The 20153-nt window shown below is 36.9% G+C and overlaps 2 protein-coding genes across 2 annotated transcripts; one reads left to right on the top strand and one right to left on the bottom strand.

Annotated features, from left to right (window-relative positions):
• The first annotated feature begins 907 nt into the window (after positions 1-907).
• LOC135116907 (uncharacterized) lies at positions 908-4745 on the top strand. Its single transcript, XM_064034691.1, has 6 exons — positions 908-1169; positions 1256-1468; positions 1760-1837; positions 2504-2569; positions 3276-3362; positions 3580-4745. The coding sequence occupies exons 1-6, from the start codon at positions 1124-1126 to the stop codon at positions 3804-3806; spliced, it is 717 nt and encodes a 238-aa protein (XP_063890761.1). The 5' UTR covers positions 908-1123; the 3' UTR covers positions 3807-4745.
• A 3622-nt stretch (positions 4746-8367) lies between these two features.
• On the bottom strand, positions 8368-18221 carry Napi-iii (Na[+]-dependent inorganic phosphate cotransporter type III). Its single transcript, XM_049842409.2, has 11 exons — positions 18113-18221; positions 17709-17874; positions 16431-17041; positions 15832-16077; positions 15059-15241; positions 14680-14835; positions 14113-14597; positions 13728-13960; positions 13269-13454; positions 10790-10936; positions 8368-10082 (listed from the first exon to the last, which is right to left on the bottom strand). The coding sequence occupies exons 3-11, from the start codon at positions 16621-16623 to the stop codon at positions 9992-9994; spliced, it is 1920 nt and encodes a 639-aa protein (XP_049698366.2). The 5' UTR covers positions 16624-17041; positions 17709-17874; positions 18113-18221; the 3' UTR covers positions 8368-9991.
• Between the last annotated feature and the right edge of the window lie 1932 nt (positions 18222-20153).

A 20153-nucleotide genomic window follows, 5' to 3' on the forward strand; every position in this document is an offset into this window, starting at 1 on the left:
ATTTCGATGTAAATGATGAAATTAAGTTACAAGCATTTAAATATTGTAATACACATAAAAAAAGGAAATAAAATATACTTAGCCGATAAATGTACTCTTTATCTTTTGTTTTTTTATTATCTCCCATAATATTATTGACTAGACTAGAAGTTGGAAACTGAAAACTGGAAACTGGAACTGGAAATTGAAATCACTGTTTTAAATTCAATTTACAGTAAATTGAATTTAAAACAGTGATTTCAATTTTCAAATTTAAAAACATATTTAAGAGAACTCTTGAAAAGCGCCATCTACCCTAACCATACATGAAGTAACCACGCCATCTTGTGACGGGGGCCCGTTAACTTTCACGCTAGTAAGTTGTTTTGAACGATGAGTTGCGTATCTATCTCTATATAGTGTATTATCTATGTTCAGTCTGCCGGACTCGACGCACTGGCCCAGGGGTGACAATCTTAATAGTGGCAAACGAGAAAACGTATCATTATAGGTCTGCAAAATGAAGTGAGACAGTAAATACATTGAGGTCCTTACATGGAAGTGTCATTTTAATTTGGTAGTATTATAATGTAAGATATTAAAGAAACTGAAATATAGATGGCGTTATTTGTAATGACGATGATGCGCGATTGCGTAGTAGTTATGCTTAGGTGTGTAAGAGGGCGCTATCACATCTTTTATTGGTTCTACTCTTACCCTATCTTTTTTTTCAGCTAAAATAAAAAAATAAATAATAAAAATTTTGAGTTGCATATTGAAGCAATTACTAAAATTTAATGTTTATTATCAATTAGCCAGAAATAAAATAAAATTCAAGAATTTATTTTCTACTGGCAACATTAAATCCATTTTCTACATGCAACATTATGCAAAAATTGTCAATCAAACAAACACAGAGTACTTCAAACAAATTTGGCTGCCGGTTTGCGCTGAAGTGCTTTTCGGTGTCTTGTTTGTTTTTCCAGATTTTTATCCCTATTAGTGCTTTATCCACCTAAGTCCGTTAAGTTGAGCCTCTGCTCCTTCGGCCGTGTCGATTTTGTGCTTGAGGTGATCGAAATCTTGTGAATTTTGTGCTTGAGATAGGACTCGTTGACCCGTTTTGTGATAATTAATATTTATCATGTCTAATAGAAAGTGTTGTGTTCCCGGATGTACAAATGGCTTAGGTAAGCATTTATCAACATCCTTAAAACAAATAGTCGTCATTTTGTCACGACTCCACTGAATTCTAACTTGTTACCCTTTTTTTCAGACACTACGGGGTATTTACATAAATTCCCTAATCCAGATAAGGATAGGCAGCTATTTAATACATGGGTCTTTCATATTGGTGGTGACATTTTGCAACTTGAAAATAACCATATTTTCAAATACCGCCGCGTCTGTAATGATCATTTCGAACCAAAATATTGGTGCCGGAATAACCGACTTGCCAAAGGAGCTGTACCTACAAAAAACATGCCAGGTTAGTTTTAGTAAAATACCCAAATTAAGGTACCTGTTTACCTTAAAGAGTACCTAAGTCTCAAATTTCTAGAGTTGATGTTAGAAAGAAATAAACAGTCATGTTATTTGAGTTTAAAGTAAACTTTCCAAATCACAAAATGAAAAGCTGCAGTAAGTCTAAAACATCTGAATAGAGATTTCTTTGGAGCCACAATTTCTGTATGTACGCAGTATGTCATACAAGAGTTTCTATATTACATTTCAAAATTTACTATATTTATAATTCATATTATTTTATCGTTGTTTACAGGATTATCTTGCTCGAAATTCAGCATTGAAAAAAGAGCACTAAGACCTCTTCAGATTTCAGGACCGTCTACATCAAAAGGTATATTTTATCATATACATATAAACAAGCAATTCATTTTTATACATACATACATACATTTACATTACGTATGTACTAGCTTCCACTTGCGGCTTCGTCCGCATGGTGTATTGATAAAAAGTGGCCTATGTCTTAATCCAGGGTATCACCTATCTACATACCAAATTTCAACCAAATCGGTCCAGCCATTTTTGAGTGAAGTTATTTCAAAGATCATTTATTCCTACAAATTAGGCTGAAATTGAGTAACTTGAATGTCACATTTACCAAAATCCTTTGCTATTTTTAATTTGTTGTAATACTTAAATAGCACTGCATTACACAATTTTGGTACCCTCTTGACTGAATGAATAGGTAATGAATCATAGATCAAATGTTCCAAACATAATATGTGGTATCCATAACGTCTAGTTTTCAAGGTACATGTCAATTATGATTTCTACTACTCTCACTTAGGCATACAAAAAACCATTACCATGTCTGAAATAATTTACTTTTGTATTACTTTGTTTTGTTTAATACTTGTTTCTTTTCAATAATGTCAACATATTTGTGCATAATATGCGGCACCCATGCGGACAGCATATAGTGTAATTGATAGATAGACACTAGCAATAAATGATGTAATAATAACATATACTAATCACTGAATATTATTATTTACAGAACCTGCGCATCTACATATACACTCACAAGGTTCAATTGAAGATGTACAAATGAAAGAGAATCTTGGTGAGTGATCCTACATACAAGCATTTAATCAGCAATTATTTTACACATATTCTGTCCTGGAACTCCTTCATGCGCCCGGATAAAATGTAGCCTCTCTCGATAAATGTGCTAATTTACCTTAAAATCATCTTAAATTGAATTATTTTTGTTGTTCCTGAGTTATAATTTTGCAAACAATTAAAGTAAACTAGCCTCTCTATAAACCTATCCCTTAAGACAAGAGTGATTGATGAAATACAGTTTGTTAAATTACATTTATATGTCATATGCATAAGTCCTAAAATGTTAACATCCTTATCACTACATAGTATAAAACAAAGTCGCTTTTTCTGTCATGTGTCATGTTGTATGTCCCTATGAACGCTCAAATCTTTAAAACTACGCAACGGATTTTGATGCGGTTTTTTGTAATAGGTAGAGTGATTCAAGAGGAAGGTTTTTATGTATAATAACATACATTAAATACTGGGGAAATACTGTTATCCCGTGCGAAGCCGGGGCGGGTCGATAGTTGATATTATAAACTATATAAAAGAAAAAGTAACTTTGTCTAGTAGTGGGCTGGCTTTAATTAATTCAATATGATTCAAATAATGGTTACTCAATATGAACTGCTACATTCATGATGATGGTAATGATCATCAGCTTAATTGGTTTGTATATAATAGGCACACATTTCTTACCAAATATGTTAATGACCTTTCAGATCCTGTCACTTCAGAATCTCAGTCTGTACACAGTGATAGACAGCCTCATAGTGAAGAAGAAAATGTTGAGGTGGTGAAAGATCTTGGTAAGCAACACAATTGTAATCAAACTTAATAACTTCAAAGCTGAGTTTGCTTGTTACACTCACTATCATGGTTTATTAACTAGGTACTGATTTATAGATTTAATACATATTTCAATCATGGGATACTTTCACACACAACTAGCTTTGATGCTATCTCACTCATATGTACTCTTAAATTCTGCAATTTTTATTCATATGATTCTTATTATTTTTTCAGTGCATCGCAAAGTTAAATGTGTTAGTAAGAAGGCGGTAAAACAGGTTGCTGTTACGAAAACTGAGCGTGCTCTGTATCAGAAAATGCTGCAAGTTGGTGTGAAACTCAGCAAATGCCGTAGCAAGGTTAAAAAGCAGGCAATCAAGATCAAGGCCCTGCAAAATATTACTACAAACCCTCAATTTTTAGAAACTCTAGACAAAATGTCTAGCACATCAAAATTTTAACTTTGCTGCAGTTCAGGGAGCACAAAAAGGAAAAAAAAGGCCGGCGTTTCACATTAGAGGAAAAAATTGTAGCTTTGACTATCCTCAAGCAAAGCCCAAAAGGATACAGATTCCTGAGGAAAATCTTTATCCTGCCATCACATAAATTTTAATAAAATTAATTAATATGGCAGATATAAATGCTGGTATCAATAAAAATTTGATGGCACAAATAAAAAAGCCACACTTAAAATGAAACCAGAGCACAAATTATGTGTGGTTCTTTTGACGAAATGTCACTAAAACCGAATGTGGCATACAATGAAAGGAAGGACAGAGTGAGTGGGTTTGTAACCAATGGGCAAGAGACACTGCCTGAGTATGCAGATCATGCGCAGGTATTTATGATAAGAGGACTTATAAAAAATTATAAGCAACCCGTTGCATACACATTTTCTCAGTCTGCCACAAAGGGACCAGAACTGGCAAAACAATTAAAGGCTGTCATCACAGAACTACAAAATGCTGGTCTTAATGTGGTAGCAACAGTGTGCGACCAAGGAACAAATAATGTTAACTGCATTAAATTCTTGTTACAAGAAACAAGAGGTATTCTGTTAAGAAAATCAGAAGAACCTGAGGGAAATATTATTTTAATAAATAAACAGGAAATCATTCCCTTGTATGACCCACCTCACTTAATGAAATGTATAAGAAATAATTTAATAACGAAAAATCTACTATATAAAAAAGACAACAAAATGCTAATGGCAAAGTGGGAACACATAACTGCACTGCACCAAGAAAACCCAGGCTACAAAGGCATAAGACTGGTGCCAAAATTAACAGACTCCCACTGCATTCCCAGTAAAATTCCACGGATGAAAGTTAAATTTGCTACGCAACTATTCAGCCAAACTGTAGCATCAAATATGGGCTACCTAGCAGGTAAATAAACTTTATTACATAATGTTTTCACATTGCATTATTTTATCGATACTTATATATTATAAAGCTGAAGATTTTTTTGTTTGTATGTTTTCTTAACCATGCTAATCTGAAGAACCAATCCAATCACCAAGGTCGATCAGGTCTAATTTGAAATAATCTTTCACCGTTAGATAGCTCATTTATTGAGGAAGACTAAAAGTGACTTTTAATCTGGGTGCGCGAAGTAGCTTTCACGGGATGCGGTAGAACCGCGGGCGGAAGATTGTATAGTAAAAGTTTTCACAAATTAAAACTGCTCCCAGTTCAGATTTAATAATAACAAGTTTCTTATTGATGACTAGATGCCATAGTAGCCAGTGTATCTGCCTGCCACAGGAGGTCGCGGGTTCGATTCCCGCATAAGTCAAACATTTATGTGTGTGGGTGTTTCTACATATGTACACTATGTTATGTTATTTATAAAATATTTATATTTATATAAGTTCATTTATTGGTTGTCTGCTGTACCCAAATTACAAGCAAGCAATGCTTTGTTTGGGACTAGATTGCGTTGTAAGAACGTGTGAGGAATATTTATTAATATTTTTTTCTTATTTTTGCAGAAAAGGAATAATCTCTCAAGATGCGCAAAATACAGCGGACGTCATCTTGTTTTTTGACAAACTTTTTGACTCCATTAACGGAAGCTTCGGGAAAAGGAAGCACAGTAAACCACTGCTGGGACCTGCGACGCCGAACTCAATACATCACAAAACATGGATGGAGGCAAAAATATTTTTAAAAAATATGAAATTTGTGAATGTAAAAACCTCGAATGTGGAGTATGTTCCCACCTTAAGTAACTGGGTATGGACACTAGAAGGAATAGAACTGCTTTTAAAAAATTGCTGCGAAGTACGGGTGACATCGGTTTGGTTGCGGCATCTGAATCAGGATCAATAGAAAATTTTTTGGATCGATAAGGAGTCAAGGATGCCGCAACGTAAACCCTACTCCAGATGGATTTGAAGCAGCATTTAGCAGCCTTTTAATAAACAGCCTATCTAGTGTCCATGCCCCAGGGACAAATTGTGAGGCAGATAATTGCCACGCTTTGCATGAAGTTCTCATCACAAGCGGGGCCTGCAAAGAACAAATAAATTGTGAGCTCTCTGAGATTCCGGACATTGAATTTACAGCCCTTGAAGACAAAAGCGACCCCCGTATAATTGGGGGGCTACAATATGTTAGCGGTTATTTTATTAAAACCGCTAAGAAGAAAGTCTTCAAGGGTTGTAGTGAATGTAAAAAAAATTTAATGTCCGATCAGGAACACGATTATTTAAAATATAGAGAGTATGCTAATAAAAAATGGCTTTGCAGTCCCAGCGACTCTCTCTTAAATTGTGTTTCGAATCTGCAGGATATAAATTACACAATAATTAAAAAATGTTTGGAAAAAAAATATTTAAAAGATTTCATCAAAACATTAATATTTATACATTTGAAATTCGATTTCATAAAATGTGAAATTCATAAAGAAAAATTAATAGACTTTTTAATCAATATATCCTGCAGATTCTTTATTTACAATTACTGTAAAGATATTAATAAAATATTAATAAATAGGAGAGAGTGTGATGATGATACGGATTCCTATAAGCTAAAAGCGAAAAAATTATACATGAAATGTTTTAAAAGAAAAAAATAAATTATATTAAAGGTTATCAGTGTTTTATTTATTGAAAAACATCTTATAAATATTAAACAAAAAGAAACAAAAATCTACCTAGACCCAGTAACCACTGCTTTATGTAGCTATATGTATATATATTGACAAATAGTTTCTTAAACCTGCGTTCAGAAGGCGCCACTTGTCTTACTTAGTTTGGTAGTCGAGTTGGACCTCTATTTCATAATATAAAAAGTACTCTGTGCACTGGCCACGAATGGTCGCGATCAACAAAGTTCTGTTGTTGAACAAAGCTCCAAATCTATAGCTAGTAGGTATGTACGCAAAAAAGCGTCCGACTCGAACCAATCCGACCTCTCCCGGACTTTACCGAACAGTCTTTTTAGGGTTCCGTAGCCAAAATGGCAAAAACGGAACCCTTATAGTTTCGTCATGTCCGTCTGTCCGTCTGTCCGTCTGTCCGTCTGTCACAGCCGATTTACTCGGAAACTATAAGTACTACAGTGATGAAATTTGATGGGAATATGTGTTGTATGAACCGCTACAAAAATATGACACTAAATAGTAAAAAAAAGAATTGGGGGTGGGGCCCCCCATACATGTAACTGAGGGATGAAATTTTTTTTTTCGATGTACATACCCGTGTGGGGTATCAATGGAAAGGTCTTTTAAAATGATATAAAGTTTTCTAAAAAACATTTTTCTTAAAGTGAACGGTTTTTGAGATATCAGCTCTCAAAGTCGTAAAAAGTATGTCCCCCCCCCCTCTATTTTTATAACTACGGGGTATAAAATTCTAAAAAAAATAGAGGTGATGCATGCTAATTAACTCTTTCAACGATTTTTGGTTTGATCAAAGTATCTCTTATAGTTTTTGAGATAGGTTGATTTAACTGTAATTTACGGAACCCTTCGTGCACGAGTCCGACTCGCACTTGGCCGGTTTTTTTTAGGTATTCCCGATCCCTATTAAAAATTGCGATGACATCATCTATATATCTCATGTTCATTGGGAAAAATGTACCTAAGTATCCATAATAAATAAGCGTAATAAATAGCAATCAGTGTATTTTCAATCTATAGAAGACACACATACTGAGATATACCTAGGTACATAAATTACTTTACCATTGCCATTGGCATGGTTTAATGCACCATGACAGTATTCAATTAAAAATCACTTAAGTAGTCCTCTAAGTTCTTATGTCCGCTATCCAAAAGAAGACTCCGAATTTTAGTTTTTGTTTATAAATAGATTATTTTTAATTTTGACATTGAATGCTGAGAAATAAACTGTATTTCTTGCCCTGAGCGTTACGTCTTTAGAATGATATCCTAGGTACCTACGGCAGGAGGCAAAAATTCTGTTAATTAAGCCTGGTGGAGGACACCCATTAATCAATCAAACATTTCTTACAAAAATGTTAGTTTGAAGATAAAATGTTATGTGTTCTCAACACGGAGTAGGTAGAAACAGCAAGATGTTATTCTTTAGGAAGGAGGACGGTAGCATTCCAACGAGTTTAGCCGTTAACTTTAGCTCTGCGGGAATCCCCCGAGTACAAGATTTATAATTGGAACGTGTTCACTTCAAACGTTCGAAAGTAGTGGTTTTGAAATATCTACTATCAGTAGATACTTCTTAGATTGTGTAGTCCAGTCTTTCTATGCATTCCAAAGCAAACCATTGTCTTAGAGGTACAAAAGCTTTGCACTACCTGCATTTTTTTGGGTAGTACTCACACATACTTACGATTTTTTTATCATTCATCGCCAACTCAACTTCCTCTCTTTCTGGAAGTCTTGTATTTTGCGTTGTACAGCATTTAACATTTAAAATATTTTATAGAATTCGTGTGTAGAGGAAGTAACCACGAAGTAACTTGACAGTAGGTAATGAGTCTTTTACCAACTTAACTCTATGAAGGATTGCGATTCATCTAAAAATAAAACACAATGTTTCCAACTAGGTATGTTTATTCAACAATAATATCGCCTATTGTTAATTATTTTGAAATCCATATGACACATTAAGTTGTTTATAAAAACGCGACGCAATGCCAATTTAACACTTGAAGAGAAGACAAAAGTAGGCACTTCATAAAGTTCTTGAAAATTAATTATACTCTTACTCAAAATTATTAATACAATGCAGATACTCTACAATGTAGGACACGGACTGCAATCACTAAGTATAACCTATATTGATAAACCAAAGAATATAATAGATAATATGACAATATTGAAAATCTTCCAACAAACAGTGAAATATGCACATTGTTTCATATCCACATAAATAACTATCCTATTTCAATCCGTCAAATTACACGATGTAGCTATTTATCGATTAGACTAACCATAAGCGACCATTTAAACAACTCAATATGCAGACGATTCGGCAAAGAGAATTTACAGTGTAGGAAATATCAATTCAAGATTACAGTTCGCAGTCATCCTGCTAAGCCTCTGTCTTCTACTCCTAATAGTCAGTCCTCTATTAATGTGAAAACACACACCGTTCATAATAATAGGCCAGTGCAACTGGTACAATCATAGCTTGATGCAAGTAAATAAGACTAGCGGCGCCAACTCCCAGCGTTCGCGTACAGTTTAACGTACAATCAGGTACCTACAGAAGTAAAGGATTTTCATCTCATAGCACTTGTTCAAAAACTCTCTTTTGCATACATACTGGCAACTAATTTGGCCTTCTTGTAACATAATAGTAGAATCCACAAAGACACATTGGAAGAATGCCTTCACTAAAATGATCTACGTACATAGATACAATCCTCACAAGTTTAGCTTGCGATGGAATTTATAAAACAATTCCGTCAACTTGTAAGCTTAACTTTAACTGTTAACAATTTGCAATAACATCTAGATTCATATCCATTCATTTTAACATGAAATCATGTACCTAAGTATCGCCATCTATTTGTTATACTTATGTATTAGAATATTACTTTAATAAGATTTTGAATCACAGTCATCTAGTAAGTACACGTGCGTACCTACCTACGTCGGAAATGGAAATTGCATTGGAAAATGTGCAGAGTTATAAATCCAAGAAGTCTTAGTTCTAACAGTATAGTCTAACAACTATGACGCTGTAGTGAGAGAACAACAAGGAAAATCAATATTACCTACTTGTGAACTATGTTAGACAACACTTGGACTTATTTAGTATTATTATAAATTCTGAAACTGGCTTTATTTGCGATGTTCCATGGTTTTTCCTTAGTTCGATTCTATGCCACGTTTTGAGCCACGTTCAGTCCTAAAAATAACTAGAAAAAACGAGTATGATCATAAAATGAATGTAATTATCCAAGTATTGATTATAAAGTAATATGTCTGTAACGAATGATGAAATTCTCTCGCTCTAAAAAAATAAACTCTATTTTTAAAATTAATTAAACCTTAGAAGAAGTTACATGGACGTGGTCACAACGTGGCAACAAACTTATTACATTTTATTAATAAGTTTATCTCAGCACAATACTTAGATACATTGAGGAGCAAAACTAGACATTCGTGAGTTTCTACACATTACGCGGCAATGCGTAAATAAAACAATAATCTATACAACGAACGCTTCGAGTGCCAACATGGCGAGAGCTGCGATCGCCGCCACGGCAGGAACAGTCACCACCCACGCGAATATTATGTTCCTGTTACGGAAATAATATAATTAGCTACATAATTGATAACATTAAACGCAATAAATACACGTGCAACAGATAGTACAATAAAAAAGAGGCCTGTAATGTATAACCAAGGAAAACAAAATGACTAGCGGAGGTGCCATAACGAAAAATCGCCTAAGAAAGTATCGCGCTGAAATCCTGTGTGCGGGGACGAGGAACTTTTCTATTTTCCTTTATATACCTCTTTAGACCCGACCTTTTTTGTAATGCCAAAAAGAACAAAGAACACTTGGTTGATTCACTCGTAACTGATAGTTTTGGTCAAGCCCATCGTAGAAATTTGTCCTAGAGGAAGGCACCAAACCATTATGGCATCTCCGCACATCTTCCTTACTCAAAGTGTATAAACTGATAGTTATGTCAATCATCTGCGTCAACGTCAATAAGCCTTATCACTTAACAATGCTATCCAATGGAACTATTCAATTAAAGCAAATCGTATAATAGTGCTACTAACAGTAAAATGACGCTAGGTCAGGCTGAAAGTCAAGGTCTAGATCTCGGCAGTTGAGTCTCGTCAAGACAACTCTATTGAACGAGTTTATGCTGTCCGTACGCTCCTTTTGGACAGTCATAAATCACTAAATTGGCTGACGCTGTGAGACCATCTTACACGATACAAATGTAATACTTAAATCATCAAAATTATTAGTATATTACAAAAATCTTACCGGAACAAGCTCCAGTCGACAGGCTTGGCAGAGAAGTAGCCGATGCAGACTACAGACCCGACCTTACAGTGAGTAGTGGACACTGGCAAACCCGCCTTGCTGGCCACGAGGACTGTCAGCGCAGCGCCCAGCTCGATAGTGAAGCCTCTGTCAGATCAAAAACATAGTTGCAGCAAAGCCCCGTCTGGAGGCCTTAAATTCTAGGTATCCACAGGAATCTTGGCCGGTTAAGCAGTCAACAGCCTCCTAGGCTGAACTGCGAGATGCCAATATCAACAAAAAAAAGTTGCAGCAAAGATTTTGAATCATATAAAGACTATCTTAAAATATTTTATATGACTGACATTCTTGGGGAAATCAGCTTTCTAAAATTCCAAGCGTAACAGTTAGGTATACCTATTTATGACATTATTTTAGGTTTTTATTAATTAATATCAACTCTCATTTATTTATTCTTGAACATATTAATTGCATTTTTAAATATCTAAATATATAAAACTCAAAGGTGACTGACTGACTGACATAGTGATCTATCAACGCACAGCTGAAACCACTGGACGGATCGGGCTGAAATTTGGCATGCAGGTAGATGTTATGACGTAGGCATCCGCTAAGAAAGGATTTTGATCAATTCTACCCCCAAGGGGATAAAATAGGGGATGAAAGTTTGTATGAAACTTTGTCAATTTTAAACCGATCGGACTGAGACTTTGCATGCATAAAGCGACTATGGCGTAGGCAACCCTTAAGAAAGGATTTTGATAAATTCCATCCCTAAGGGGATAAAATAGGGGATGAAAGTTTGTATACATCTTCTTACATTTGTACACGCTAATCTTCCGAACTACTGAACGGATTTCAATGATTTTTTCTTTGTTGTATCAGTATTAAGCCTGGTCAACATATAGGCTATAATTTATCTTCGAAACTTGAAGACCTGATGCAGAACTCCTACAGACCAACAAAACTATTAGAGATACAAAAATGGTGCCATGGCAAAAATTGTTTCATGTGATGAGCATTTTCAGCTGAGATAATAAATTTTAAGATCTGGAACACCTGATGTGGAACCCCAAGAGCCCAGCTTCTCTTTACCATATACAGGTATGACGTTTTAGCAAAAGTTGTTCAATTTGATAAGCACTTTCTATTGACTTACACAAATTGAAGATCTAAAACACCTAATGTGGAACTCCAGGGGCCCAGCTAGACTATAGCATATAGAGGTATGACGTTTTAGCAAAAGTTGTTCAATCTGATAAGCACTCTCTGTTGACTTATAAAAATTGAACCACACCTACACCTGATGTGGAACTCCAGGAGCCCAGCTAGACTATAGCATATGAAGATATGACGTTTTAGCAGAAGTGGTTCAATCTGATGCACTCTCTATTGACGTATAAACATCGAAAATCTGGAACACCTGATGTGGAACTTCAGGAGCAATACTACACTTGAAATGAATAGAAATGAATGTTATGAAATAGGTATGGTGAATCAAAAAAGTAATTAGTCCGTCTTTTAGATACGTATTTTTCTTTTCTCTCTCTCACAAACAAATAATAACGAAGATACAACAACGCTTGAATTCACTGCTTAGTACAAATTTTACATACCTAGACGTGGCGTCACGAGCCCCCACTCTCCGACTTTGTTGCTTTATATCTCATTATTATATTGTATGTCTCTTCCAGACCTCGGGACTATAGAATGCCAAGAATGTTCAATGACAGCCGGAACCTACAGTTTAATATCCCCTCCAAATGACGGTCATTGGTATCCAAAATATACGTAGAAAGTACATATGAACTTAGAAAAGTTGCATTGGCAGGCACTTGCCAGACCTGGAATCAAAGACGCACGCTCATACTTGAGAGATTGGTTCTCTACCCACTAAACCACCACGACTTCCACTAAGTCACCACGACTTTGTCATCTATTTAATGTTTTTTTACGTAATAATACTTGTGTAATATTTTTGCCACACACAAATGCGGACTAATTAGAATCACTACTTTTATCCCTATGGTCACGTCTATTGCGGTTCAGTTCTCAGCGTTTTGTTTAGTCTGCTGTGCTTTTGCTGTTAAAGTACAAAAATTAAGTATATAGAACGTTTCTCTTCGGTCCCTTAGAATTCAATATCAGACTATTTAGATATTTAGATCTTTGATTTTGCTGTAGTGTGCCCGTAGTCGCTGGCATAAGGGACAGGATCCGCGTACGAAGTCGCGGGCAACAGCTAGTTAAATATAAAAATAAAAAACATTTAAAAATATAAAAAATAGGTTGCCACCGATATCGGGCACACACAGGGTCCAAGGTACCGGTGGTTAGGGTCCCAGAGACAGAAACCTCCTCAGAATACGTGCCGTATCAAGGAGTACTGCCTTCTGAATCAGTCCCTTGACCCATCCATGTAATTAATCTTCTTATTGTTGTATCGCATCATCGAAATGGCCAAGTTAACTATACTAACGTGTCTGGTGTGATGCTGGTGAGGTCTTCCCCGACGGTGCGGATGACGCGGCGGCCCCACAGCCACAACCCGAGCGCTATGCCCACTCCTCCGAATATCAGGATGGCTAGAGGAGTCTCTGCGCGGGAGTGTGCCCCACCCTCAGAGTATAGCAGCCAGAGGGCCACCAGAGGACCGATTGCGTTACTGTGAGAAATAACCAATATGTATTATTGATATATATTTTTTAATCAGCGCTGAAAAAAACAGGACTTGACGACTGTTCAAGCCCTTGTGTTGAAGATTGTCTGTAAGAGATCGCTTTTAGCGATAAGACCACCCATCGTGTCACCGACTTTAAAATCTTTAGTTTTGTTTTTTTGTTGTATTTTAATTGGTGTACATAATAAGGGTATACATATATGTAGATCTATCTATCTATCTATCAAGCGAATAGTGCAGGACTAAATATCTACCTACCTAACGTCATTGCCACCATGCGCGAACGCACCAAACGTGGCGGTAAGGACTTGCAGGAAGGAGAACAGGCGCAGCGCGTCAGGCGGGGGAGCGGGCGCTGGCGCGGGGGGCGGCGACACGGCGCGCAGGAGTGGCGCCGCGCTCGAGTTGGGCGTGATGCCGGCCGCGCGGGAGATAGCAACCTCTGTCGCGCCGCAACGTTCGATGCTCCACGCACTGCCACCTTCTGGGCCCTAGAAATTGTTAATAGAAATATAGATTATTATAACATGAAATTCCGTTTCAATGCTTTGTTAAGTTACACAGGCATGTCGCACTGTATATGCCGTGGATGCTCCTTTCAATGTCAAATGGTATCCAGTATTGATTTGCAGATCACACTTACCTTATCAAGTCTGGGTGGTGGGGTATCAAAGTCCACGCAGTGTGTGGCTCTGGCGGCCGCCAATCTGTCAAACTCCCCACGTGCTATCGTGTCGCACGAGTCACCCAAAAAGCCGTTCCTGGAGTCGTAACTCTCTCCCATACCGGCCATTTGCGCAGAGTCCAAACTTTTACAACAACTCAAAGTCTCATCTATGTATTTCAATGTGTTTATCTGGGGATCCGCATCTATGAGTTGTAAACGGGACTTATTTGGTGGGCTGAGACTTCTGGATAATATGCTGCAGTCGTCCATAGTGGCCAGCAATGCTCGGTTCCTGGCATTCATCACTCCGACCGAGGTCCTGTCGGCATCGCTCAGGGTGACCATCTCGGCACATTCCGCGATGGCCTCGAGTACTTTGCCATCTTCGGAAAGAAGGGACGTTGGACGTTGTGGTATGCTACTTTTATTAGAGTGGGTTGGAGTGTTCGCTGGAGTCGTTTCTGAAATGATTGAAGTTACAAATTATTTTTATATACCCAATTGGTGTCATAAAACTGTTTTTATGATAAAAAGAAACCTCACCGTTTGATAACCCAAGCGAGAAATTGACAGGAGGTGCGACGAGGCGTCGTTGGTAGTAGGGCACTAGGAATGCTCGCACGCACACTGCCACCAGCGCACCGAATGCCATGGAGCACACCAGAGCCAGCCACAACGGGATGTTGTCCATCGCCAATACTGGAAAATCGAAAATAGGCACTTACAGATGAAGATGCCTTCCGTAGAACGACTACTTTTGGTTAACCTATTGGTTCTTTTGTGTCATTAGTTAATTACTCGACTCAAAGTGTTAGAATTTGTGTACAATTTGGTCTCTTATGCATTTTTTTCTCTGTAATATACATAGGTATAGAGTCAACCTTATCTAACTTCAAACATAGCCACTAAAAACATAGCTTACACTTGGGTCCATCATGTACAACGCTGAGCACATTCACAGCAACAGTAGCGCCATAGAAGAATGGCAACGCCGTAAGACCTGCTTTGACGGGCTGTGGCGACCTCAAGATGAACCGGCGCACAAACCAGTACAGGAGAGCTGATGCAGTGCCGCTCAGCGCCGGCGATATGAACCACGACAACACTGGAAATAATCAACAAAACATTATCTATCAAAGTTAAGCAGGCTAATAATCTTCTGTGTAAGAAGCTACGACGAAAGACTACGCAGAAGTGCTACGATTGCTACGACGTAGTCTTCTGTTAAAAAAATAAAATAAAATTCAACTTCTGAGCAAGAAGTTCCATTAAAAATCACTTAGGTACCTTATATTCGAGTAAAACTACTTTAAATCGGTCTACGAAATGCTATATGTATTTCAATGCATGAAACTTCGAAACCAAATCAGCAGTAAAGCTTTAACCTTGAACTGAAAACATCGTACAGTAGCTGTAACTACGAGTTCTGAATAATCAAGCGAATGGATCATAAATCCGAAGATATCAAACAACTCCTGTGTATATAATTTTATGAGTCTTTCTTATTATACTTAATGCTTGGTCTCTAATCACGACGTACCTACTCTTTTTTCAATGATTCGGTTACGTAACAACAAGTTTTTATGCTCATAAATTATATGAATTTATTCACATTCAGACAAAAACAAGAATTCGAGGACGTCTAGAATTTCGAGGTGCATTGTTTAAGCAGATGAATAATAAAGTTTTTCTCACCAATAGCTCCGAGAGTCGACCACCTCACGCCGATTGGACCTTTGGCTGTGAGGGTGAAACCCACAGTGGCTCCAACCATGGAGTGTGTTCCTGAGACTGGAAGGCGCAGTGCCGTGGCCACGATCAGCCAGATGGCGCCCGATATCAGGGCCGAGAGGCATCCCGCAGCCAACAACTTCTCGCCCCCGTCAGCATATAAAGACACGTCCAGAATGCCTTTCCGCATTGTGTCCGATACCTTATACCCTGTGAATGGTCGGAGAGCTTGTTAATAAAACCCGGTACTGGTTTGTATGAAACATCTTAAGCACCATCCTCCAATGCTAGATTTATTTCTGTCAGTTTATTAAACTCCGATACTTGTTGTTCATTACATGTATCTGTGTGAACATAGAACTACCTGTTTCATCATTTTCATACACCTAATGAGGGTGACGAAATATGAAGCTCGAGGCATGGATGAAAATAACTCTTAATTAAAATATGATTAGGTACGGCACCAAATATAATGGATACGAGTTTTCAGATTGACTATGGTGAAATTGACAATTTAAAAGAAAATACCTAACTTTAAGTATATAAGTAGGAATTTGACTCACCTATAAGCACAGCGCCGGCTATCTCGAAGATAGTTGCCAGTATGCAGGCCTGCGTGAGCGTGAGTACCTTGGACCCAACGCTGGTGCCAAATGAGTTGGCCACATCGTTCGCACCAATGCCGAAAGCCAAGACGAACGCCACCACAAACCCGCTTACCACAAGCCATAGCAAATCATCAGAAAATGGTTCCATTATTATTTCTCTTTATCTTTTTGAGTTATCAAGTTTCATTAATTAATCTTCGTATAAAAGAACATTTTTGTAGCACCTAACCAAACGCAAATTTAACCATAGTTAACAATAAGCTTGGCTCTATATTTTTATATAAATTCCTTAACACTTGTTGAAAACAATCCTTTCTTAACTTTAAACAGTCGAATTTCCATCCCTTATAGAAAAATAACTATAAAATGTGTAATAGCTAGAGATTTAATTACAATTAGTCATTAATTGCGACTTCAAAAGCAATCGATAAACTAGTTAAAAATGTTAAATATTTTAGAAATAAAGTAATTCGAAACTTATGCGGTGGTTGTGCGTCACAATGTTTGATGTTTTAATAGTCTTTCGGAGAGATTAAGGTGGCTCGTTAATTTCGGCTTCATCATTTCTGTAAAAATAATAATTCATAGCTTCAGCCTTACAGATTTATATATTTTACATAACTTATCTTTATTTGTTAGCATCACAAACTAATTAGACCCCACATTTAAATAAAATCTTAATAAAAGCCCAAATTTAACTCTGTCTGTATAATTCCAACTAAACCTCTTGATAGTTGGGTATCTACATACCTACTAGGGCTTTCTTGTAGGATTCAAATATGAATGCGATCTGACCTTAGGTAATCTTACACCCTAAGCCATCTAGCACACGATAATAATAAAATGCTACGAACATCCAAAATGGTTGTCCACATGTTTCCCCAGTATCGATTCGACGCCATTTGATTTATTAAAATCGCGCTAAATAACGATCACAGACAGACAGAATCAAAAGAGTAACGCAATTTACTTGGAAAAGCCGTCTGTCTGTATTCTCTTCGGGGTAATTTGGGCATTAAAAAAATTATGGAACAATAGGGCACAATTATACGTCTTGAGCTTCCATCATCATGTTATTTTTAAAGTGTCAGATCATGTCACGGCTATCGTACAACACGTGTCGGTATGTATTAAGCACCATGTCACTGCACAAAATCCTATTAGCGTTACACTTGTGATTCAGTTACGTAATCTAACATGATTGATTTTGTATGAAAAAACGTTAGCACTTACTTTTGAATAGAGTAGGATTTTATAGTCCTAAATTCGTTTGTAGTGAAGAAGCACGAGGGATCGCCTTGAGCTCCTCAGGTGTGGACTGAAGTTGACGAGGGTCGCACCGGGTCGCCGACTGAATGGAGCATGCGCGAAGGGCACCAGCCACCCCACTCCGTACCCCCTATTCAGACTCGAATACAATAAAAATAACCCTTAACGTTACCAAGTGTGTATTCAGCTAGGAAACCGGCTTTACAAAACTAAGGAGAGCCTATGGTAGCCAATTATAATTAATGTTTATTGAGATCGAATATCGTTATAGGTTTTTTTTAAATAGGAACTTACTTAGTTTCTCTAAAAAGCTTTATATTATGGGTATTTGAATGATTAATTGGAATTCCGAAACACAAAATACTTACCCTGTATCTATCCTTTCATGTTATTACATCTTCGTCTGTAATTTTGCTGCCTCTGTAATTTTCGTTAGTACTTCGTTAACCTTAAGAATACGCTACAGACCATTCTCTTTTATTGCGAGATCCTTGCGATATCTACTGAACCTTACCTATTTACTTTAATTTAACTAACATGATGCGAAAATTATTACAGAACTACAAAACCACACAGGTTCTCAGCCCCGTCAAAAGATGGCATCACTAGTGAAAAAACATGTATTGTAGCGAATATCATGATTAATGGAGCATACTAATGTTTGACTAAACTTATATGTAAATAGTACGTAGGCATTCGTCTTATTGTGCCGCCGAAAATGTGTTATTGAGTTCTATAGATGAGGACGTTCTGCGTCATCCACTTAGGTCACAATGCTGTCGAATGTAGGCGGCTTTATTTAATGGTCGTACGTCGTACAAAACTCATATTCCATGGCAGCATGCTTCTGAATCTCATTAAGTGCCGGGTCATCTAGGCCTTACCTTACCACAGTCACCACCCCACCAGTTATTTTGGATTCATATCACGTTGAAAACTTGTATACCTACCTAAGTGTCTCTAACTATTCATCGTGGCTTTTTTATAAATAGACAATTATTCGTTACCGAACAAGGACGAGTAAATCATTAACAAAGCAAAGTTAATTTGGAGCTTGCACTGCGTCGATATCGTTTGTAGTTTGTAGTAAGTAATAGGTACTATACTTCTATCTTACCTATTAAGTAATGTAATGAAGAGAATTCATTTTTAACCGACTTCAAAATAAGGATGTTATCAATTTGACCTGTAGGCATGCATGTATACATGCATGTTTGTGCAGTATTATCGCAGGTTTGGCTGAAGCGATAGTCAGCAAAGTATTTATCAGACAGGAGATTTTAGGAGGTTGTTTGTTTGTTTGTACCCAAAGGCTCCGAAACTACAGGGGCCCGATTCTCCTAAGTCATTTGATTGGTGTGCGATTGGTTTGCTGTTTTGGTGATTTTGGTCTATAAGTACGGTAGTTTGCTCTATAATCATTTTGCAATCGTAAATCATTTGCAGACAAAATGATTCATTATTGAATGAAAGAAAATGATAAAAGCGTTTATTTCAAAGAAAAAATAGCGGAATGCCTCATACGCTTCAATCGTAATCGAGTCGGGATTGGATCTCAGTCGAATCGAGTCGAACATGAATCGTGTGTCGCTTAAGTAAAATTAGGAGAATCGGGCCCCAGAACTGATTTGGAAAATTCTTTTACTGTGGACAATTACGCTATCCAGTTAGTTAGTATATTTTATGCAGGTACGGGAAATTCCTCTGGGACGCGAGTGAAACTGCGAAAAATAAGCTAGTAGGTAGGCAATAAATATGTACATAGGTACCTACTTCATACTTAAACACCTCAAAAAAAAGTACAATTACAGTAAGTTTATACGGCGATTAGTAAATTGACTCACAAAAAGACCATAACAATTTGTAGGTACCTATCTTGAACAAGATTTGAATGTCCACCTCAGAATTATGACCTTGGTAACTTTCAAGCTATAAACGTCTTTATTCATACTCAAATATGGTTTAATTTATATAAAAAAGCCATTAGATCATAAGTGAACGAGATGCATTAGGTTCTCTTGGTAATAGCACAAATCTTGTTATTTTTGGTAAAACATTGGTCATGTGAAGTGTGCAGTGTCTAGGAGTTCTAAACATTTTTAATTCAGTTAGTTGTGACAATGGAATTGTTAAAGGGGAATACCCTTATTTTAAAGAGGCTGAAGAAATTTAGCGCGACAGACACGTAGCTTTAAGTTTTACATAATATTTGTGCTAAACTTTAAACCTAATACGCGTTCCCTACATTAACTTATAACATTCAACCACATAAACTCGTTGCCGGGGTGAGTACTTATCTAAATAATACGATAACCAAGCATGCTAAGTAGACAACAACCTACTAAAAATAGCAGTGATCAAACCTTTGCACTTTTCTACTATCAGTTAGTAGGTAAGCTTATTATAGGT

This window comes from Helicoverpa armigera, chromosome 5 (assembly GCF_030705265.1).
Source record: "Helicoverpa armigera isolate CAAS_96S chromosome 5, ASM3070526v1, whole genome shotgun sequence".
Lineage (NCBI taxonomy): Eukaryota > Metazoa > Arthropoda > Insecta > Lepidoptera > Noctuidae > Helicoverpa > Helicoverpa armigera.